Source organism: Passer montanus, unplaced genomic scaffold (genome assembly GCF_014805655.1).
Source record: "Passer montanus isolate IOZ18808 unplaced genomic scaffold, ASM1480565v1 scaffold23, whole genome shotgun sequence".
Lineage (NCBI taxonomy): Eukaryota > Metazoa > Chordata > Aves > Passeriformes > Passeridae > Passer > Passer montanus.
Genome location: NW_024366926.1, coordinates 7,531,673 through 7,555,640, shown reverse-complemented (window position 1 = coordinate 7,555,640; position 23,968 = coordinate 7,531,673). Strand labels below are relative to the sequence as shown.

The 23,968-nt window shown below is 37.5% G+C and overlaps 1 protein-coding gene and 1 long non-coding RNA gene across 6 annotated transcripts in view; one reads left to right on the top strand and one right to left on the bottom strand.

The window, feature by feature from the left end:
- RAP1GDS1 (Rap1 GTPase-GDP dissociation stimulator 1) overlaps positions 1 to 23,968 on the bottom strand; it is a 90,191-nt gene that overhangs the window by 34,001 nt on the left and 32,222 nt on the right. For 3 of the 5 annotated variants that reach the window (XM_039710311.1, XM_039710313.1, XM_039710312.1), the window contains exons 3-4: positions 9,496 to 9,618; positions 4,441 to 4,566 (exon numbers count right to left, since the gene is read on the bottom strand). In XM_039710311.1, coding sequence (XP_039566245.1) covers positions 4,441 to 4,566; positions 9,496 to 9,618 — 249 coding nt within the window. Of the gene's footprint in view, positions 1 to 4,440; positions 4,567 to 9,434; positions 9,619 to 23,968 lie in introns of those variants that run through there. The other 2 variants (XM_039710314.1, XM_039710315.1) reach the window with 2 other exon arrangements.
- LOC120502691 lies at positions 10,663 to 23,376 on the top strand. The gene is made up of 4 exons (XR_005627568.1): positions 10,663 to 10,778; positions 13,025 to 13,104; positions 21,185 to 21,360; positions 23,247 to 23,376. It is a non-coding gene; the product is annotated as an uncharacterized LOC120502691 (long non-coding RNA).

Sequence of the window (23,968 nt, the reverse complement as noted above, 5' to 3'; positions counted from 1 at the left end):
TTCTAAGAGCCTAATCTAATCTCAACTGAAGTCAATCAGAATGCCTCCCTCTAGTTTGTATGGCTTCCAATTCAGGCTCTAAATATCCCAGCCTTTCACTTCCTCTTAGATTATCGCTTTAATAGCACAGGTATGGCAGCCTCTATCATGTGCACAGTGCTATATAAAAACACAGGTAAGTAGTTTGTCAACCACTTCAGAACTGAAGTATTTAACAAGGTACCAGTGCAAAGATCACTGAGATTAGGATAGCACATGCATTGCAAACTTCATGATAAAAAAATATAGTGAGGCTATTATTTGCTAAGAAAATACTACTAATTTAATATAGCATCATCGTCTATTAAAATTCTTCATAAATTTTATTTGATTGGCCTGATCTTTCACCCAGACAAACTGCACTGGTGTGGGGGGTGTCAGAGTAGGAGAGAGACCTGGCTACAGACAGGTTTTGTCTTTCTCCCACATTGTCTTGTTGGTCTTGCAAGAAAGTAGGTCTAAGTTGAAAACTGTAGTCTGAGTTTCTCTGTCTCACATGTACTTGATCATCACATGAGACCAGTCACCAGACTCTTGCCACCCTACTGTGAAAAAGCCACCAGAGAGAGCCAAAGGGTGTACTAATTACCAGGGTGTTCATTATGTGATCACAAGGTGCAATTTGGATAATGCTTTGCTTTAACTTAATACCCCAATGGCTACAGCTGATGGTAGCAAGTAATTCTTAGGCTTTATCTACAGCAGAATTAGCCATTCTGCAGTGACTTAAGACACTGCTTTTTGCAGCAAGAACCATATTAAAGATAACCTTTTCCAAAAAATGGAGATGAGATCTTTACGTTGCATGTGGAGCCAAAGAGTTTGGGAGGTATTTGTAATATCTGTACCTCTGCAATATCCCTTAAAGAGAAAACTTCCTAAAGAAACAGCACCGGGAAGAATGACAGGAGGGGATAGACAGACAGACACTAGAAAGGTACCTATAGTTTGACTCATGGATAAAGAGTGCTGAAGCAGCTAGGATAGCTGTTATGCTCTGACTGGGCAATTCCTAAGAATTGAGCATTGACTATAAGCAAAACCACATTAACTGGTGGTTAAAAGGAAAGAATGGGCTAGGAGTTTTGCAACTAATAATATAGTTCTGATAAAATTCTGCCCATGAATGAGGCCAAGGACTCTGTTGTCTGGGAATTTGAAAGTACAAGCAGCTGCACTTGGTACAGGCTGTAGATACAATGGGGGAGAAAGCAGGAGGAAGGAGAGATTATGTCTCCATTTCTTTACTTTGTACTTTATGCTTTGATGAAAATTTGGGGGCTGAGGTGTATGTGGCATTTACTAGATAAAGTGTGTAGAAAAATGACAGGCTGTACAGGAACATGCAGTAATGTATCTGTTCTTAAACTGCAGAGCTGCACTGAACAATCTGCATAGAGTTGCTTCTGACAGTCTGCAATTCATTTCTTCTGACTTAAAATCTTTTTATCTGCCTCAATTGTTTCTTGCATCTTTGCATACAAGAGGAAGTCTGTGAGACCAGAACCTCATCAGTACTAACAAAGCTTCCTCCTACCTGCTTTGCAATTATATTTGCCTGTATTCTTGATGTTCAGAGATTCACGTAACACAGATTTCTTCAAAACAAATACTTTAAAAAGGATGTTCTCAAGGCTGCTTGGTATAAATTTGACCTATTTTTTCCCCTTTAACTTTTATGTAATGCATTTAATTCTTTGTATTTTGTTCCATGTTCAAATAGGTAACTATTTGAGTAATATTTTCCACAGCTAACACATATGAGCACCCAGACAATAAGCAGACAATAAGAGGTCTACCTCAAACATAACAGACAAGAAAATCTATCAGTAAGTCAACAGGTTTTCATGTAATGTTTTCTGTGGAAATGAATCTATTCAAAGAGGTCTTTGGCCAGGTGTAATTCACCTTTAACTCATGGAAGGTACTAAATTTCTTTCAGCATTGGGACTTAGTCATGAATTACCTTTCCATAGTAGCTGTAGCCAAGAGTAGCCACTCCTGAACTTAGAGGGAAATGGTCTTGCCTTCATGCAGCAATTGTGAGATCTGTGAACACTGAAGAACCATTGCCATTTTCCTTTGGAAAAACAATTCAGGCAATCCTTTTCTTCAAGGCCAGTTTTAAGGGGCTTTCCCTGCAGAAGCAGCTGTTTGTCCCAGCTGTTTCATCCTGCACCACGCCAACTTCTCTCAGAAACAGAGACTTTTGGCACAAGCTGCCACTAAACAAAGTGATGCATGCTCACTGGGATGAAATACAGGATAACTGGGCTTTCAATATAAAGAGATATTGGTATAAGCCATCCAATATGGGCTTTATTGCATAGGCTCAGCATAACAATGATTTAGGACTTGGAGACATTCCTCATTGCTGTATGTTATAGTTACATAGCCAGTAGAAGTACAAAAAAGCTCATGTAATTGGAAAAATATAGTTTCATGTTCTTGTACAAATCACAATTACCAGAAGGGTAACAGATGCCTTTGTCTCAATTGGAAAAAAAATTACTATTGATATGTAACATTTTTAATTAGAACTACTGGCTTCCACATCTTATATTTGTTATACTTTATATTTCCTTGTTAGGGAAAACCAATAGTAAAAAACTGAAATATATTAAATGTTCTAGTAATAAGCATAGTGAAAGTATTTGTCCTAAAAAAGAATTTAGGATAAAGTGCATAACTGTTTAATAATTACACATTAAGTTAACAGAAAATGTCAGATAGGATGGATGTGACAACTAAGCACTGTAAATAGTCTCTTCCACTCCAATCCAAATGCTAACCTTGATTTTTGTCACATTTTATTACACTTTACTCATTAATTTTATTCACATACACAGGGAAGGTAGTGACTGTCCTCCCACAGGAGCACGACAACACATGGCACACAGAATACATCACTGCCTACTGTAGATTTTATCAGTGCTAGCTTTGCTCCACAGAAGGACAACACAAGGTGAGTAATACAGTTTTCTTTACAGGATAAATTCTGCAATGTAAAAGCCAGGAGCAGTCCACAAAACCTCACATTACAAAACCATTTCTATGTGCCCTTATTGTATTTCATGACAAAATGTGGGATGAACAATAATGACATGAACAGATTTTACTTATATTAAATAAACCAGTGCATCTGAGAGTGACCTTGATCTCATATATAATCCTGAAATAGAATATAGTAAATAAATTATGTTATAGGAAGCTTAACAGCTTCTTTGTGAAGTTTCCATTGGGAAGCAGCTGTTCAGTTGATTGGTCACCTTAAAGAAAACCCTAAATGAAAGAATTATACATTAACATTCTCAAGCAGTAGTTGTCTGTAACTGGAAATGCCAATATATGATTAACTTCCCTGAGGTCAAAGGCAAGGTAATTTAAAACAACATAAAATGTATATTTTTGAACTCAGATGAAAAAATGTAGCAAGAAGAAAGGTTACAGTCAGTATTAATACAGCAGAACTTTTGGTAAATGCAACATAATATGCAGAAAAATTATCACCATATAAAATAAGTCACTAACTCTCAGGATAAAAAAATGATTTTACAATTTAATCTCACTTCCCATCTGCAGGCATCGACAATTCCTTCATGTGCAACATGTTCCTGCTGTCTCTGCTTCTGCACCATATTTATTGTGCACTGACTTTTTTCAAAAATTTGAAGTAAGGGATAATGAGGCTGCATTTTCAAAACACTGCAACCACTAGTTCGGTTTTGCAGATGACACACCCATGCATGTAATCAGCACATGCAGTCACAATTGCATTTCAAAACTCAATTGCTTCTCACTGTAAAAATTTATTGTGCCCATAAAAAGCTAAAAAGCCCCACCAACATCCCCCTGGCACAACCCTTGACTACCAAAAATACAAATATATAGTCCTGGAGCAACTGATTAGCCACATAAGAATTTTGAGAATCAGCAACATAACTCAGGCATCATTTCAGCCACATATGCAGCTCTGCACAGATTTGAGACTGGTTAGAATATGAGTGTTCCATTCTGACTCTGTTCCATTCGAACACATTCTGTCTGAGGAAAAATTAACTGTTCAGTGCCTCTGCATATGTAGCATCTGCTCCTTAAAAACCTAGTTTATTATGTTTGAAAAAAAAAAAACCAACCAAAAAACCAAACCCAGGATGAGAAAATCTTTCTATTTTGTATCCAGTTATATTACAATATTGAAAACGTATTTTAATCTTTCTATCAAAAAAGCATTATGCAAGTGTGATGCTCAATTTTCTCATCCAATCAGAAGAATCATGGGGTAAATAAAAAGCAAGAAAAGAGGAAAATGACCCCGCAGCACACAATATACAGAGCACCAAAACACTCCCCTCCCTTCCACAACAGCAAGTGCAAAATACAGCAGATTTCAACACTCACGGCTATCGTAGCATATATTGCCCAGGGCACGTCCCGTTTGAAGCAATACTTCCTGGTCTTTGCAGTTTAACAGCTGCACCAAGGGAGGGATCAACCCAGCATCCACACAGGGGTTCCGCATGAATTCTGCAAATAAAGCAAAGCCTCTTAACGCCAGGCCAGCTATTCCCAATTCACCAATTCCAGTTACACTGGCCTGGCAACTGGGCCTTTTGTGTGCCCTAAACACGTGCACAGACAGTGTAAATTCTCACGCAAGTTTCTAGAGAATAAGCCCAAGTCAGGATTTGGGCTTAATTATTTCCATTATTTACTAATTTAGAAGGAATTAAGGGCATTTAATTGACTTCCATGGAAACGAATTTAATATAGATCAGACTAAGCATATTTTTAGCATCACAAAGAAGTGCTGCTAAGAACAGTGAATTCACAACAAATTCAATATAAACTTGAATTTCTAAATAACACAAAAGATGACTTAAAACTAGTATTCTAGGGCAGCATTTTTTACTCTCTATTGCCTTAATTAGAACTACAGAAAAGCTTTTGCTTTAAGAGAATAAAAAAAAAAAAGCAGGGGAAAAGAAAAAAGCTCAGTAACAGGCTTTTATTTGGAAGGTGAAGAAAAGAACAGAAAAAGAGAATGAGAAATACAAGAGTTTATGTGAGCCCAAAGGCCTGTCGCTTTCCACAATCTAACTGATGCCCACCATGGGAGGAAAGGTAGAGGACCCATCCACTGGGAAGCTCTCTGCTCTTCCTTCCTGCTATACTACAGAGAACCAGAGAATTATTTTACATCTGTGCAAGTCATAGAGAACTATCCTGGTGTCAGAGACATAAAGAGCAGTTCTAGAGAAGGAGATACAGCTAGGCAGGCACTGTGCTGCACATTTTAAAAAGGTGGTTTATAGAAGGAACCACCTGATAACACCAGTGTTATTTCACAGTTTACTACAGAGCACCCTTTAGAGATGTAGTATTGTTAGGCAAATGGTCAATATGTTTTTGATTAGTTCTGAACTGCAAATTATCACAGAATCACAGAGTGGGTAAGATTGAAAGGGACTGCAGTGGCTCATCTGGTCCAACATTCCTGCTTAAGCTGGGTCATCCTAGAGCACAGAGCATAGGAATGCATCCAGATGGTTCTTGAATATCTGCAGTGAAATAGACTCCAGAACCTCTCTGGGCAATCTGTTGCAGTGCTTGGTCACCCATACAATAAAGAACTTCCTCATACATTGGTAAGGTCCCCTCTCTGTCATCCCTTCTCAAGGCTGAACAGACCCAGCTCTCTCAGCCTTTCCTTGTAACAGATGCTCCAGTTCCCTCTCATCCTTGTGGCCTCTGCTGGACCTGCTCCAGGAACTCAATGTCTCTCTTGTACAGAAGAGCCCAAAACTGGACAGTAATCAGGATGCAGCCTCACCAGGGCTGAGCAGAGGGGCAAGTTATGTCTCTTCCTGATCCTAAATAATATTGCATCTTTCAGAGTCAGTTTACTTTTGTGTTACTTAATCATTTATGAGACAGAATGAACCAGGGTGTACAATCCCCCTAAAAACAGACGAGAAAATTTTTCTGATTCTGGATCAACAGATTTCCTCATGCTAATACCTCAAAGATTTCATACAATGCTTGAAGTACAAATACATCTTCTCAAATACTCAGTTTGTTGGATCTATTATCACATTCTTTGATGTTTTGGTAGCTACAAAATCTAACCTCTTTTGTATTTAGTCCTGCAGTGTTATTTTACCTAAAGAATTGTCAGAGGTAAGCAATTATCATGTGATGATATAACTCTGATACATCAACACACAGATTAAGAAGAATTAGCAATATCTCTACACTTGCAAGGTCCAAGAAAAGATAGATGTGAGCACAATTAACCCACCTTCCCAAGGTACTGTAACATTTTAGAACTGTGGCTAGATGCTATAGTGTGACAGATGGTGATAATATCCATTGTAATGAACATAACAAATATCAGATACATCTGGTCTTTAAAACTGGTCTTGCCATGTCCTTGTAACATTCATTATATTTCCTTATCACCCACTTTCACCTTCATTGCAATGTTTATTTATTACATGTAATTAGTTTCTTCCTCTGTCTTCTCTGTCCCCTCAGCCTCTTCCTCTCAATTGCCTGTAAAAACTCTTCCCTGTTCTTCAGCTACCCCCATATAATTTTCTTTTACACCCACTAACTTACCATAATCTTTACATCATCAGTCAGGTGGATTTTTTTCTCCTAGTCTGTATCAGGAAATGAAACTTGTTCTCTCCTAAATGACTGAGAGGTCTCAGTCTGTTCTGCTGTTTGTTTAGGTTCTTCCTCACATGGTGAAAAGGAGTAAGAAACCCTTCCTCCACCCTCCCTCCATTTGGAGTGAGTGGAAGCTTTTTCAGCAACAAAATAACTGGTCAATCACTGAGCAAACTTGTATTTATCAAGATCATGTAAGAGCAAGAAGTAAAATAAATTGTGCCATATGTATCAAAATAATCTGTGAAACAAGAACAAAGATGGTAACTGCAACTACTTTTGCAGCAGATACTATACAGAAGTAATAGAAGGATGAGAACGTAGTTGAGAACAGAGTCTTTAAAAGGTTTCCACTAAACTGGGAGAGAAATGAAGCAGATCCTTAGAAGAAAACAGCAAAGAATCACTTGAGAAGTTAGGCGAACAACCATTGAGGGCACAGTAACATAAACCAAAAGGACAAGATTTTGAAAGTGAAATGTAATTGTGTTGTAGTATTACAGACTGTGAAGATGATGTTCTCTCTTTCCTGCACCTGGCAAAGAAGACAAAACTAAAAACCTTGGAAGAGGGTTTAAAAGGTCCACAGTGGAGAGAGAAACTCCATGTAACAAGTCCATCTTAGCCTTCATGATGTTCACAGTTGAAAGGCAAATGGCTGTAGTTGGAGAGACATGAGTGACTAAAGGGAGTTTTGTATGTTTGGGTGTTTAAAGCTGGGAGGAGGAAGAGTCATGTGAGCAGAGTGAAACAGCAAGAGCACGAAGAGGTGAAAAGATGAAACACAACAAAGCCACCAAGGCAAGTAGAGAGATTTGATGTGATCAGATGTGTGTGCCTGTGATCAGATGAGAGGAATGTAAGAGGAAAACAAGTGGGAAGGAAAAGATACTTTTGTATCAATAACACCCAAAATCACAGTCTCTGCTCCCAGTTCTGGCAGTACTGCATGGCATGACCACTCAGGGAATGGGTTTAATGCCTACTACCCACTGAATGTTGATAACATGAATTTCTCAAAGTGCCCTGAAGTTTGTTGAAAATGGGTACAATATAAGCATTAAACTCTTGTATTTTTATGCAATAAAGCAAAGAAAACAACAGAATTCAAATGAGGCATTCTCTCCTATCCTAACTATATCAACACAGTTAGAATCCAATGAGAATACCCAGATGATCTCAGTCTTGAAAGCACTGGGACCTTAAGTAATTTCTGAATACCTTCACTTTTACCTTGGTCCCAGTTACACCTGCTAATGACTCTAAGGAAAAGACAAAAGCTATTTTGTATGATGAACCAGGTAAAATGCCAGCTTTTCTGAGAGTGTATATAACGTATCAGTTTAAAAGCTGTCAGGGAAAAGAACACATTAGAAACTATTCAGACATTTCATGTGTGGTTTCAGATACTGGCTAAAATGCTCTGTAAGGGAATCTTTGCAGAAAAATACCTAGAAATCAGTTTAGCTATTGTGAACATTGATTTTAACTTTTCCCTCCTTGGGTAGGAGCTAAAAGGACCAACTGTGAGGACACATGGTTGACAGTGCTGTTCTAAAAATGCTTATTATGAATTCACAAAGTACAGAAAAAACCCTGTGATATATTTGCCTAAATCTCTATCATTCTGAAACTTTTCTAAATTTAAATTTCTACATATACATATTTTATTGCCTCTTTATCTAAATAATTTTAACACTTAAAAACTGAACATATCTCTTTTCTCATTTGTGTTGTTTCTGAATAACCATCTATAGGTCTGTCTTAAAACCAGTAAAATGGGTGGACATCTCCATGGGATATCAGTAAGAAGCTGTAGTTTGTGATTCCTCAGAAAAGGTGGAAATGGAATGTACAAGGAGTCAGCAAAAATGCAGCCCTTTCCTTGAGGAGGCATCAGCATGAGAGTTTACAAAGGGAGAGGGATGAGGCTACCAGGACAGCAGTTAAGTAACATTCTAATTTTTTCTCTCTGGCCTGCAGGGAAGGAAAGTCCAAAACAGAATCTGTGCCTCTTCAGCTGTGACAGCAGCAAGTCCAGGAGTGAGAAATTCAGCCACAAATGTCCTCTACCCTCATCACAGGGTCTGCCCATAGTGTCTGCTTGCAGGTATGATGCCATTCTTTTGGGCTCAAGATATGCAGGTATTGGGTGAGCTTTAAAATAATCCTGTCTAAAGAAAAAATTAAATAGTTTTTTTAATTACCTCTGATGATATATTTGTATGTATATAATACATACAAAAATGGACCTGATTCTTATTTGGGACTTTGGGCTCTTACTCTAACATATATAATGCTCTTTAGATGGGACTAATTGGTTTCAGTGTGGTATCAAAGACTAATAATGATTATAATCTTAGGACAAATGTCAGGCCAAAGAAATTATCTACTATCCCTTAACCACCTGTATAGATGCTACTGCTATAACTATGGGCTGTATGCATAATTGGCTGCACGTGTTGTGCATGTCTCTTTTTCTACATGCTTTTCATATACAAATGCATTTCATCAATGGTGGGCTATTTCTGCCCAATAAATTACATTACTATCTTAAAAACTAAACAGAATGAAAGTAAGAGAAATTCCAGCAGCCAACTGCTCTTCTGATTGTATTAAAAAGTACAGAAAAAAAATTAGACAAAACAAAAAGAGTGATAGGGAGGGACATGAAAGGTGTCTAATCTATAAAATGAAAACATAAATGAAGTAAAACATACTGACAAGTGAGGTGAAAAACTGAAGATGTTCCAGCAGAAAAGTTCTTGTAGAAAACCTCACCATTTCTGGCTACTTCTGCTATGATGTTAGCTACTTTTGCTGTGCAGGAAGATTGTGGCGTCAACAGACTCGCGAACACCTGAAGAACTCCACTTTTCTGGATTTTTTCACTTGTCTCCATATCTGAAAAACACATCACACAAAAATGACTTATGCATCAAATTGCTTTGGGGAAGAACAGAAAGAAAAGCAAAAGGGAAGTCTTCTCAAAAGTCATTATTTCCCATATAAGAAGCCAACTGTAAGTTCAGTAACCATACTTATTTTATCTGATGTACTCAAAGAACTTAGTACTTTGCCATTTCTAATCAATTGACCTTTATAAGGTGACTGCTATGTAAGTATATACAGATACATACTCATGCTTACATGGGAAAAACACTGGAGAGACTGTAAGGGTAAAGGTCATAAAGTGATACATAGCAGGTAAAGGTGTTATGTTAAAGTCAAGGAATGACACTTTGAAGAGATGAATTATTGGAAACCTTCAAGGAATGATGGGGAAAGTTCTTACAGATTAGGGTGCAGCTTAATGCAGTGTAGGAATCAGAAACTGGAGAAGAGGGAGAGCTAAGATGATCCTGGTTGTAGACTCTCTTACCCTCACTAAAATATCTTCTATGTTACTCTGTTACTGAGTGGCTGCAGTAGACTCAGTAGAAGGGAAAGGGAAAAACACTGATTTCCTGTAGTAGATATCAAAGAATTGTGACAAAAGCTTTCCCCTTTCTGTATGTAGTAAGAGAAATTGTGTAGCTGCTCCCTAACAGGGCCCCACCTAATATTGCTGGCCAACAGCAATGCTCTGTAACAAACTGAAAATCAACTTTGATTCCACTGCAGTTAAAGACAAGCTACTAGATGGCTTGACATATTTTGCTAATGCTTTTAAAAATGGCCTATTTGAGATGAATATTAGTGTGACACACAGTACATCTAGATGGCAGCTATAATTTTAGAAAGCAGCATGACTTCTTAAGCCATTTATAAGGGAAGTTATTTGCATTCTTCAGAATTTACTGTGAGATGCTCCAATTGATGACTTTTGCAAAGCAAAACAAATCCATCTGAATGCAGTTTGCAACCACTCTTTTGCTGTGCTTCACCTGTAAATTGATAATAACATACCACCCTCTCTCTTCTCTTCCTCCTTCCTTTCCCCACTCTCAGGGCTGCAAGTGAATTTGATTTGTGGCAGCCCCAGCAACACTCTGCCGCCTCTGAGAATGGGAGGGATCCACTCAAGCTGCCCCTGAACAGAAGCCAGCACGAGCCTGGCAGAGGTGACTCCCATGGGTTTTGTGGCTCACACAAAGTATATACATGCTTCAGTGTCTGAGAGCTGGTTATGTCTACATGACAGAAAACAGACTGAAAACAGAGAACTTCAAGTCTGGACTGCAGTTGTGCCTCCCATTTCTGTATATAATTCCAATTTGGGATGTTGGTGTTTGGCTAGGACCACTCAGCTACAGTATGTCCATGATGACATCTGATTACAGACAGATTAGGCATCAGTAAAGAGTAATCTCAGAATCTCATGCATAATATAAGTGCTAACTATTATTAACCTGCTTGCAATCTAGTTAACTGCAATTTTTGAAATACACTGAAAAAAAAACCTCTTGGAAGATACAATGTAAAGGAGCTTATGGCTTATTTGAAAGCTTTTAAAAACTCTGCACATACTTAGTAGCAATATTTTCCAGTGGGTATAGGCACACAAAATGAAAGTCTGATTTAGAGAAAATCATATCAGGACTAAAGACTAGTCCAGACATCTTAGATGTCTATTAAGGAAGAGGTTCTCTCTCCCTTAAGTTCAAAACTCGAAGCACAGAATTCAAAATGCAAAATATGGATATGTGTGAACATGTATTAGTAGGCAGGAGACATTAATACATTTTCTCCTGTCACGCTGCTGTGATATACAGTATCCAGTCCTATTTTTTTGGTCTGTAGTTTGATGGACTCATTACTGTGCAAAGCATAAATTACGTAAGTAGAACTAAATATATCCTGCAAGAAGTGGGAAAATAAAATTAAGTGCTTCTCCAGGCAAGTTGTGTGCAGCAGATACACCCTGATTTATTTTATTAAGAAAAGTGAGCACCATAAAAGCACAGCCCTAACAGACCTCTCAGAAACTGGGAAATAAGTTACCTGGGATCACATAGATGAAAACTGACCAGTGTCTTATTCCTTCTCTGAAGAAGTAGAGGAGGCACACCTGCATATCCCTTCACCTCACATATCTCTTCACCTGCATATGCCATACCTCACTCATCCCTTCAAACCAAAATCCTAATGTTTCTTGTTAGTCAGTTGGGTATCGATGTCAAACTTTTGCTAGTCATAAAAGAGGGAAGATGGATTAATGAGACCAGCAGTGAGTGCAGAACACCCCACCTCTACTCTACCCTGGGTGAGTGCTCAAGCATCATTATTTTGAGGAAAAGCACATTACTCTGGCATCCAGCAGAAGAATTACTATCAGCCCACAGTGCTCTCTGAGGCATTTTTGCCAGGAAATGCCTTAGGTGTAAAAAATGCCACAGGGTGCTTCAGCTTGTCTACTCCAAGTCTAAGGAAGCACTGCTCTTCCTCTGCAGAACACATACAACTTACACTTGGTGTAATATACAAATTAATTCAGTTTCAAAATAGAGAGATGACAGTATGACACTAAATCTTTGCAACTAGTTTATAGTAGACCCTCCATATAAGGCATCTTAAGAGAATGTGCCAGGAAAATTACTCTTCCATCCTCATCTACATTACTCTGTTTAGTATCTGCAAAAAATATCCATTTTTTTCCAGGGATTCTGTGTTCATCATATTGAATTTCTAATAAAGAAGTTGGGAAAAAGAATGTGCTGTAATATACAAATTAATTTTGCAAGTCACATGTTATTAGCAGATACTTTTGTTACAGGAAACCAATCTTTCTGGAGTTTTGAAATGCTTAAACAAGGAAGGGTATTTTAATTGGAACAAGATGTCTTATTTATAAACCTACAATTGCCTTGTTAAATATAGCATTTTTGTTCAGTATTTTTTATATTCTTTTAAAGAAGGAAGACTTAACAGGAAACTAATTCACAGGGCTGCCCTGTGAAGTCTAAACTAAGATCTTCAACCACCCTTTGCTTGTCTGCAGAGTCAATTGTACACTCAGTTCAGGTACTAAGTGTTAAAATGCATGTCTGCAGAAGAGAATACCAAGCTGGAGGCCTTGAAGATGATTTCAGCACAGCTGTAGGTACATAAGCATTTCTTATAGTGCCCAAATGGGACAATTGCTTCAGTTACAAAACATGAGCAAACAGTCCTGTGTGCGACTCTCCTTTGAGCTCAACTTCACATAACACCTGTCCTATATAAATACATAAAACATACAGGGACATAGGGAAAAATGATGGGAAGTGTGTGTGGTGTTATTCTTTGGAGTGGACAGTAGATTGTCATGTTTATGCAGCAGTATTTTCACTATGATGGTAAAAACTATCAGTTGTTTTTGATTCTGCAGAACCTGAGACTGGGAGACCACACATCAATGCTGCCGCAGGGTTGGTACCCCTACCACTGCCTGATTCTAGGAGAAATAAGGTAGGCTTTACTGAGAATTAGAAACTGCTAGTGGCTTTAGCATAGGCAACCCTCAACTCTTGCCTTTATTTGTTCTCTTCAGAGGCTGGAGAAAGCCTGCCTGGCTTTCTGTCTCTCTGTGTGTATGCACTGAAGAGGTAGTATTTATTAAGGATATCAATCTTCTGTGTGCTAGTTTCATTCTGGGCTTCCTAGTAAATTATTAGAGGGTAAACTATTTTGAAAACTTATTTCAGCTGTCATCTTTTAAATTGCTATTTCAATTGTAGTTGGAGCATGTAAACCGAAAAAAATTCTCCAGGAGCAAGAAAGACTTAGGCAAATCTCTACTACTTATTCTCCTCCTGTGTTTCTATACTGGCCAAAAAGGAAATCACAGCCAACAATCCTTTAGTAGAACTGCAACCCCTTTAAAATCCATTATATTTGTGTCTGAAAGAAACCTAGCAATGTAGATAGCCTGACATTAGGGTGCCACACCTCATAATCCTTTTGCTATCTGTGATGTATCTGTGATTTCAAATGCTTTTTTTAAAGGCTGATTTTCAATCTGCTTACACCAGCCCACACCTAGAGCTGTCCCATCTTAAAGTAAAGAAACTGTAGGACTGTAATAATGCTGCATTAAAAGCAGCCCTTTTGCACACAGTCTAACACAGCATAATTGGAGGGGAAAACCCCCTAAGGTTAAGCCTGCTGCTTTAGATGCCTCCTTTTATCACCCCATATCAAGACAAAGGGTCTGTTACATCACGTAGTGTCAAAATCTTATTGATGTCACAGCTGAGTGATTAAAATGTCAATATGCTTGCTTTTTGTGGTTTTTGCAGTGACTAAAGTCAGAGTAGTTAAGGGTGCGGGCAGGAAAATCTTTAATGCCACAGATCAGAGCTGGAGAGATGAGGACGGTGGCTATCCGACTGGTTAATTAAGTAGCAGAAATGATAGGAAAAAATATAATGTGTTTCAAATTAAAATTCTACACTCTCTTCCCTCTCAGATCTCTTTCCTCTGAAATTTTACTTCCCTCTATTCACTCTTCTCTTGGAGAGAAGGTGTATTATTTTGTACACCTTCAAGTGAAATCAAAGGCAGAAAGGAGGAAGGGAAAGGCAAGGCATATCTCTCAACAATGCCTTGCTAGCAGAAGAAAGCTGGAGACTCACCATTATCCCATATGAACAATGAGTCTAAGTTATACTATTATTAGTAACCCTACAGTTGTGCTGCAATAATTCCCATGTTGTGGAGCTTCACACCTCTTGAGCATCCTCTGTATTAAGCAAACTGTGTTTGCCATGCAGCCTTTCGAAAAATGCATGTCTTTCTAACTGCAAAGATGTTTTATAAACCTACTGGAACTACTGTAGGAATTTACCTTGGCTTGACAATGTTCCTCCTACATGTACTCTCATCAGAAAGATGAACACATGAATAAATAATGATGAACCACATATATCATGAAAGGAACCTTCCATCTGCTCTGTCAGAAGGCAGAAGGGAAGAGAATGAAGGGAACAAGGGCACATGCTCCTAACCACCACAGTAAGAAGGTTCATGTGACCAAGCACAAGCACTGATGCTCTCTCCATATACAGCCTGAGTCAAGTCCCTCTCTCCTCAGCCTCCCACTGTATTTTTCAAACCACTAAATGAAGATTTTAGTCTGGCTAAAAAAGCACAAAAAGTGAGTTGTTAAGAAGCTCAGAAAAACAAATTGTAGGATCTCATGAAACAAAGAATGTACCACTGATAAGGTGGTTTTGCTTAACAAACCTAAACCAAAGAGTCGTTTCCAATTATCAAGAGTTACTTAAATGAGGGGAAAAAAGTCCTTTACTACTAATAATTTATGTATAAAAATAACTGTAGACATTTGATTTCTTTTTGGCATGCTCTTCCTCACATGCGGAAATTCCCAAAATCTGCCTGTTCACTTATCCTTGAAATTAGACACCTATTAGGCAAGGAGGGAGGATTCTCCCTTAGCTGTACAAATGTTTCCATCATGGTGTTTGCTCTGTTTTGTCTCTGTCAGCAGCTACAGGGCAACTTCACTTCCTATTTTTAACGAAGAAAGAGACAGTACACAGATGTTTGTAATTAAAATCTCAGCTCTAACAAGGAAGGAAGGACAGATGGAGAGACAGATTTATCAATCAACTAGCTGCATGAGTCCCGATGATTAAATTCTCCAAAAGCTACATCCAAAGGATAAAAGTGAATTTCAGGATGAGATTCTACCCATTGAATAGCCTGTTGCAAGCACCAATGAAGTAAAAAATATGTGACTTCTTTGCCTTCAATGAAAAGAAATGCACATATACTTCCATGAATAGGTCACAGCACAAGGCAGAATATTAAAGTTAGGCAGCTTGGCACCCCTGAGCTCCTGAACTGCATCCAGTATCGAGCCCTGGCATGTAGCTGGTAGATTTATCTGAGCTGTTCCCCCTTTCTGACTCACCCTCTCCAGGATGTAACCACTTCAGTAGCAAGGTTGCTGAAAGAGTTTGATGTCAGTGCCTCAGCTGCCAAGTTTGTTGTCTGGCATCTTAGTACAAATGTCATACACTCACATGTTCATGTTTTGTATTAGGCTTCCGTGGACATTTTCCCCTGCCTCCTCTCTTACTTGTATTGACTGAACCCAGTTCAGGTCCCAGGGTAAAGGGTATTCTCATGCTTTAGTTCTTCAAAATGTATAACAAATACTCCAAGGACCAGAGTCCTATGGAGTAAAATCCTTTCTCCAAATTTGATTTAGTTGATTAACATCAAATCAAATTTGAAAGCTGATCATTTTATATGCAGGAAATGTTTCATGTTCCTTTAAAGCAATCTCTTAAGAGTGCTCTTAAGTGAGCTGAAATGCCTGCTGTGAAATTCCACCCTTTGCATATTGAAAGGGTACATCTACATACAGGATTTTTTTAATCTGCTGGTGTTTTTAGTGAGCTGTGCAATCAGAGTAGCTTAAGGAAAACCTAATCTTAAAAAGATCACATTTTTAAGTTATAAGGGACTGGAGCAAAGCTAAGAATGAAACTGCAGACCTTAAATTGTGAATTACATGATCTCTAAATATAATCTTTTGTAAAAGGTAGGCGTTTTCCTTTGCATTTTTGAAATGCAATATAGAAGCAAAAGAAAAGGCCTGCCTTTTCTTCATTTTCTTTCATTGAAAATGCAACACAGAGGCAATCTAAAAAAAAGATGTGTCAATTCTATTATCTGGAACTGCTATTCACTGATGCCTTCTGCAAAGAAAAAAAATATAATAGTTAATCTTTATTTGGCACATTGTGTATTCAATGAATAGCACTTGGAATTTAACACTTGGATAAACATTTAACTATCTGGCACTAACTAAATACATCACTATTAAGGGGAATTTATGTAAAATATAATCCCACTAAGCAGCAGTGATTACCATTCAGTATCATTAGGGTAAGCCAGTTTACTGGGAGACAGTCCAATAAAAAGCAGCCACCTTGATTTAGTATAGTTATACTGTAAAAATATATTATATACAGCTCTTAATGAGGAAACATTTCTGGATTATGCATGTACAATACCATGACAAGGCAACAGTCCATGAGCTAAAATGCAACAAACATCCTTCTTCTGCAAAAAGAAGGAACACTTTATAACACAGTATTTGAGCCAGAACTCCCTATTAAAAAATATTCATCAGGATTCCCAAATTTTAGCAGGGCATTTGACTAGAAATCTTTGCAGGTAATATTAATGGCTTGATTGGCTGAGCTGGCCCAATTAAATTTGAACCCCTGCCTCTGTTAAAAGAGATTATCTGTGTCAGAAGCAGACTAGAAATTCTTGCTGGTCTGAGATGTGGAGTTCTGGTTTGACTGCTTCCTACCAGCCACTGAGGTACATGCATTTAGCTTGTTTTTTTGGGGTTTTTTTCCTTCAAAAATGTTATCTTTGTATCTGTTTCCCCCTTCTGCCATTTCTCTTCTTCCTCTAAAATGAAAATCTTATGTTCCACTGTATTCCTTGTTACTCATCCATTTAGTTTCATTTTTTCCCTTTTCATTTCTACTCCCTCTCCCTCCCTTGGCTTGAATAGATGTTAAATGCATTATGCCCACTCCACTGAATTCCAAAGATGCTGAATCAAGGTTTAGTAGTAGCTAAACAGACATAAGTTCATGTCTTCAATACGCAAAGAAAACAAGTCCTACAGGTACAATGATGCCTTAGTGCTACTCTTAATATTTTTGCAGTTTCCAAGACACACCAGGAATAATGATAAAGTCCTAAAATCTTTGTCATATGCTAAGGATACCGTCTACCTAAAGAATACTTTAATCTCAGCAGAGAACTATACATTTCAGAAGACAGTTAGCAATGATACAGTTTAGTTTTTATCTTATTGGAGGAGGACGTTGTAGCTTTGATCTGAGTATTTCCTCTTCATGGATAACACCATAAATGCTTGTTGCTTGTCTGAATGTTCAAGAGGAGACATTTACATGTCAGGACTAACATGCAGGTCCATGCCTGCTGGGTCTGAGTGTACATCCATGGGTGTTATGCCTAGAGAGGCTGACACAGAACAGAGGTTGGACAGAGTTAAAGAACAAAGCAGGTGTTTATTAAAAGACCTTAAAGGATACACCTTGGGCAGCACAAGAGCCTGGCCAGGGCTACACCCAAGATGGACCCAAAATGGTCACAAAATGGACGACTGATCACGAAATCCCACACTTCTGTAAGTTTTGGTCCATTTATATATTTGGGTTAATTGTCCAATTATAGCTTCAGGTCATGAAGTCCCATCCTCCCTGCGCTCTCTTCAATTAATTGTTGTTTATGCTTTTTGGGCTTGAGGCTTGCAACAGTTGTCCTTGGCTCTCAGGCTGGAAAATGATTGTTTTGTCTACCTACCCTGTGAAGACAACTTACCAACACTTAACATGAAGTTCAGAGTTACTGTACTACACCCAAGGCAGCAGAGAATCTGAAAAATATGGAAGCTAAAACTTAAGGCACCAGATGGCCTCCTTCTCCTTCCAACACCACAGCTGGGAGACATACCAGGGATCACTGCAGGGCACAACCGAGGAGGATCAAAAATCCTCCTGGAAGGGAGACTGCTACTCAGAAGAGATATGCTAAAGATCAAAAAGGAATAAGAAAGCAGGGAAATGCTATTTGTCAGTGAACTTAATTCTACCAGTTATCAGTTGTTTTAAGGCCACTAATCTAATTAGTACCACTGCCTACCCCCTTGGTTGTGCTAAGCTCTCTTGATGTGCTTATGCGCTGCCTTGTCACAGCTTACATGTAAAGTTTGCTAAATCTGCAGGGATGCTGAAAGCTCTTTTTTTATTTATACAAAACTGTGGTCAGAATAGGGCCTATAGACAGTTATTGTTTTACGCTTTAATACTGTGCAAGCATTCACAATCAGGAAAGCATTGTTTGTTGGCCACAATTTGCATGAAACAACAGTTGCATCGTTTTACCCTTATTCTGTTCATACAATTTCTTCAAAACAGAGAAAGATTAATGTGCTGATGTTTAAGAATATGTTTGTTTGAGCATGCTCTGAAATGTGGAGCTTTTTCTCCATGCTCCGTTTCACAAAAGGGAATGGAGAAAGCTTAAAATGTTTAGCCAATAGCAAAAAATGAAAGTGATTTTAGTTGTTTGTGCCTTAGAATAACTCTGCTATGACAAAATGTTCTACAACTTAATTTTTTCTATGTGTGGGGCAGGAGGATAGATATTTTCATGCTAATGTGAGAGGACTGTGGAAACAAAAGATGAAATGACTGCTTCTTAATCCTCTGTGTACTAAAGAGGTAAAAGGCTTCACTGAAATCAGATGGCACTTAGTGTTACAAGTTAAGCAGACAGCTGCCTACCTGACTCTGCAATGAATAAATAAGAGTGTGTACACAGAACTATCAAGAATGTCCAAAAAAAGATAAATAGATAAAAATAGGTACATCTTGCTTTTTTCTTTTACAAATCAAAGGTATTAATAGCAAAAATCATGCATTTTAAAATTTCAGGGTTTTTTTAGTTGAGCCCTTAATTATAGAATTATAAAATTCTCAATTCTTCATGATTTTTCTGTTCCAGTAGAGGAATTGTTCAATTTTCTCTGGCCACTGAAGATCAGAAAAACAAACATCAAGCACTAACTAAATTCAACAACATACGGAAGCCATGGCTATGAAGAACAGAATAAAATGAATTTCCAACTGAAATATAACCTCTGTGTAAACATATGGTTGTGAGAACTGGAAATCCACCAAAATAATTAAAGAGAGAAAACTAGATGTCTGTTAGAGCAGGTGCCTACCAAAGTTAATTTAGGGCATTCAGTGAGAAGTTTCACCGCTGACAAAGGAATGTGAGAAATCTGCTGTATCTCCAGATATCCAAGATTTTCTTAAGCACTCCAGATCCTCCTCTGGGATGCCATCAAATAGGAATATACTCGTTTCAGAAAACTCACTGGTGACTCCCAAGAGAAAACCTGAACAAGGAGCTTTAGGTAGAAGGGATGGCATGATCCCTAAATGCTGGAGCAGCAGGAAGTGATGGCAAAAGCTTACTAGAAATTTGTAACAATGTTATTTTCCCTGATACAACACAGCCAGTATATTCTACACAAAGCATGGCTCCAGCATATGGGACAAAGCAAAATACTATTATGAAATGGTGTGCATTATGGGAAGAAAAATGGCACTCAAAAGTAGCCTTTGAATAATGCTGAGATTTCCAGTTTCAAGCAAATTAAAAATTTTCATGTGCCATGTGATGGTTCCTCGAGTTACCAGGTATTAGCAAAGCTCAACAAGTAGAAAATAAGGCACCTTAGTCAGCCACATCTTTAAGGTAAAGTGCATTATTTCAAATATTTCCAATGTTTCAAAATCCTTTTCAAAACTGGGGCCTAGACCTCTCACATAAACTTATCTTTATTGTTGTGATTTTGCAAAACCATTTTTTCACACACACATGTAAACTCATATTCTTAATCTTCTAAAAAGTGCATGTAAAAAAATATTTCAAATGCATGTGCCAGCCTTTCCACTCCAGCTACATGTCAGACATTTTCAGAGCCAGGTGCTGAAAGCTGGGATTAGTGGGCATTTTCAGCCTCTTATGCTGAGTACAGCAGAGCCAAAAATAACATTCTCAGCAGATTTTTCAGATTTCTCATTTATCCAAACTGGGTTATTTATGTCTGCTGTAACTTCTTGTATCTGAAACACAGCACGCCTGGACTAGCAGTAACTTTTTTTTGTTGTTACTGCAATAGCTATGTCCCAGAGAGCCTGCTGTTTAAAAGAAAACCTCTATTTCATTTTTGCTTTCTTTCTCTCAGGAAGGACATTTATTTAGAGATGTTATGATAAATGCACTTTTTTTGATAGGCATAGTATTTATGAAATGGCTCTTAACAAGTATAAATTTGTATATGCTGACTGAATAGAATGGCCAGTATTGTTATCTCCTGTAATTCCTTATACAAGAAAATTAACCAATTGTTCCCAATATCCAATAGTAGTACATACCCAATATTTTCCTTGGGTGCAAGATACAGAATAAAAGAATTATACTTCACTTACTTCATTCCAGAAATGTAACCATATGATCTTTCAAGTTAATTTTCTTCAGTACATCCCTTACTCATACTTTTGAGGACGTTTGTGCCTTTTCTGATTGTTATGATCATTCTACACTCCATGTCACTGTAAGCAGTCTGCTTCTAGATCACCAAAATTCTTTGACAATAACACACCAATTCATGCCTGTATAGAACTAATCCAGATTATATGGAGCAAACAGTGGAGTAACTTGTTTTAATGTATAATTGTTAAAAGAAAACACATGTAATACACACCTTTCACCTCTTGATTGAATATAAGCCAGAAATTCATTTAGTGCAAGGCTGGCTCTGGTTTTTTGCTGCTAACAATGTTTATGAATCACGTACCTCAGCCTTTCCTTAAAAATCTGAATTATGAGAAGTTTAGCAGATGGTGAGTGCTTGCAGGAGGATAGAGATCAAATATTTGTGATTTTCTTTCAGAAGCAAGGTGGACAGAATCTCAGCTTCTGTGAATGAGGTAGATCCATGGTGGTGAAAGGAGCTCTTCCATTACCTGTGAATCCTGAGTTATGTTACTGCAGCTTTATGGCTGCCAAGTCTTCACAAATGCTAGTTAACTTCACTGGGAATGCTGAAGGAACTCCACACAAAATGAGGTATGTCATTATTCTAAAGCATTCTAATGCATATTTATGTCTCATTCTTCTGTCATTGTTACCTCTTTCATCTTCAAAAAAAAACCCCTCAGTTTTCTCTAGTGCTACAAGCTAGACCATATATGAATGGCCTCAGACAGAAGTGCTGGTGACAGACAAGAACTAAAATATCTGCATAAAGAGGAATATATGTATTTCAAAACAATGTCTCCTAAGAAAACCATCTGTGCAGGATTTTCAGACCCAGGTCTCAGATGTGAAGGGCTATGCAAGTTTCTCCTAGACAAACTGTAGTTAAAACAATTTGAATTTGGCTTGCCAAATATTTACCAGCAGTTATCACATTCAGCTGAGTATGTGACTCGCCCTTCTGTAGTATAGCATATGTGTGGGTGCATGCACCTTAATTTGACTGCTGTGACAAATGGCAGAATAGCTCCTAAAGTCAGGCAGGAGATATCATGTTCCAGGGCATTACACCTGTCTAGGACTATCAACAGATCAGTTTTGACAAAGAGAGTGAAAAACAAAAGAAAACACAGCAGATTACATAGAATGAAATGAAAAGTTATGATAGTCATCATAACTTTTTCTTGTCTTTCTATACAGTAGAAAAAATGAGAAGAAAGTAATGTTTTAGCATAATGAAAACATAAAGATTGTATGCAAAATAAATGGAACTATAATTTTCACTGTACACTTAGAGACTAGGGAATATAGCATTCTGCAGCAGCCACAAACCTATGCTGCATGCAGATACCAATGGATAGTGGTGTAATGGTCACTAAAACATGCACGTGTACATACACTATGCAAAACTGAAGTTGTCCTTTACTGAAAATCTCAATTTGTTGTAGCATCATTGGGTTTAACTACTGATTTTGGCTGGCAGTAGATGCGAGTGGGTTGCATTAGCATATTAGTAATGTACTGAATTTTATATAAGAAAAAATAATATTTTTATCTCCAAGTCTTAAAGCAGTGAATAAAACTTTAACTTCTGTGATTACCAATACTACCATGAACTCCCAACAAAATCACAGTTCTATAAAATTATCTTAAAATGAACTCTTCCTTGAATGGCTTGTTTCTTTCACATTAATATGATGATTTACTGAACTATAATATAAATGTATACTTCATTAATTTAATCATACACATGGAAATATACTAAAAGAGAGCAGAATAACTGTTTGCAAAATATTATTTAAATGATTTCTGCATTACAATTAACACGTACTTTTATATAAACAATTTGATTTCTCATTATTATTGTGTAATAATTTGTACACAGACAAAGGTACAGTGTGTCTCTCATAACTAGGTATTGTATATATGATAATATAGACTATCATTAAAAATCAATCAGCTAAATCCATGTTAAGATGCTAACTGGATGGATGAGAGCTGTGAGAAAGCATTTAGAAAGCTGATTATGTATCTATTTGTTGAATCAATCTCTGAAGTCTTTTGAATGTACTGCTGTTCTCATATAATTATCTCAAGCCATGTCTGTTCCCCAAATTATCAGACAACCTTGATAACTAAAGTCCATTGTCCAGAGAGACTTAGCAAAACTTAGGTATGGAAATGTCCAGTTCCCTTGAAACAGAATTGATATACTGGTTCATAAATTACCAGCAAGCTGTTTAAAAAACCTGTCTTATCTGACCCATTTAATTTTCAGTGCATTATTTCACTTGCCCTCAATCTTGGGCAAATGCAAATATATGGAGATGTGTACCATAGGGCAGCTCAGCAGGGCTATATCCATGGCACTGCCTTGCACACCAAGAGCATGGGAAATTATGGAGAGAATATATTTTCTAGAACTACCCCAAAGAGAGAGGTCAAAATCCTAATAATCTGTTTATCTGATCTGGCAGCTACAAATCTAGAACAGAACAGATTTTGGAAGGAAGAGCAAAGCCCTAGACTGAGGCAGAAGAGTCTGGTTGCAAGGAAGCATCAGTAAGTTTGCTGTACATTAGTAAAATTACTTTGCATCTGCCAGACTTGTTCTCTGACACAGCTATGTGACCTTCATAGGCAAAATAGCAAACTCTGTTATTTACATGAGTAAGCTGTCACTTTTCATATGATCTTCTTAGAACTTATTATTTAAGTATTAGGCTTCAAATAGTGGAAGTAAATCCAACTGGAGTTTGGATTGAAGTATTGGATATACCTTGTAAATAAATCCAGAACCTTCAAAAAATGATTGATCTAAACCTTAAAGATTTTATTACTTTCTGGCTGATAATCTCCTTCTAAAATAGTGATAATTAAAAACAGAGTAATTAGTAAATGCAAACACTGTTATAATCCATTTTTGACTTGATCTGGATGGTGCTTATATTCAGTTGTGAAAATCCTCATCAAGTATTTTACACCAGCTAATCCAAAAGGCTTTGATTTGTACAATACTATCAGTCTTATTAATACTTTGTACTTTTGAGTGTACTGATACTTCCAGAGGGCTCTTTTTAAAATAAAAAAGTTTTAATCATGGCTTGTACCTATCCCGAGAAGTTTTTCAACCTGAAATTCTTCTTCTGCCACAATCTGAAGCACTAACAAAGTTAAATACTGAAAAATCTTATAAATT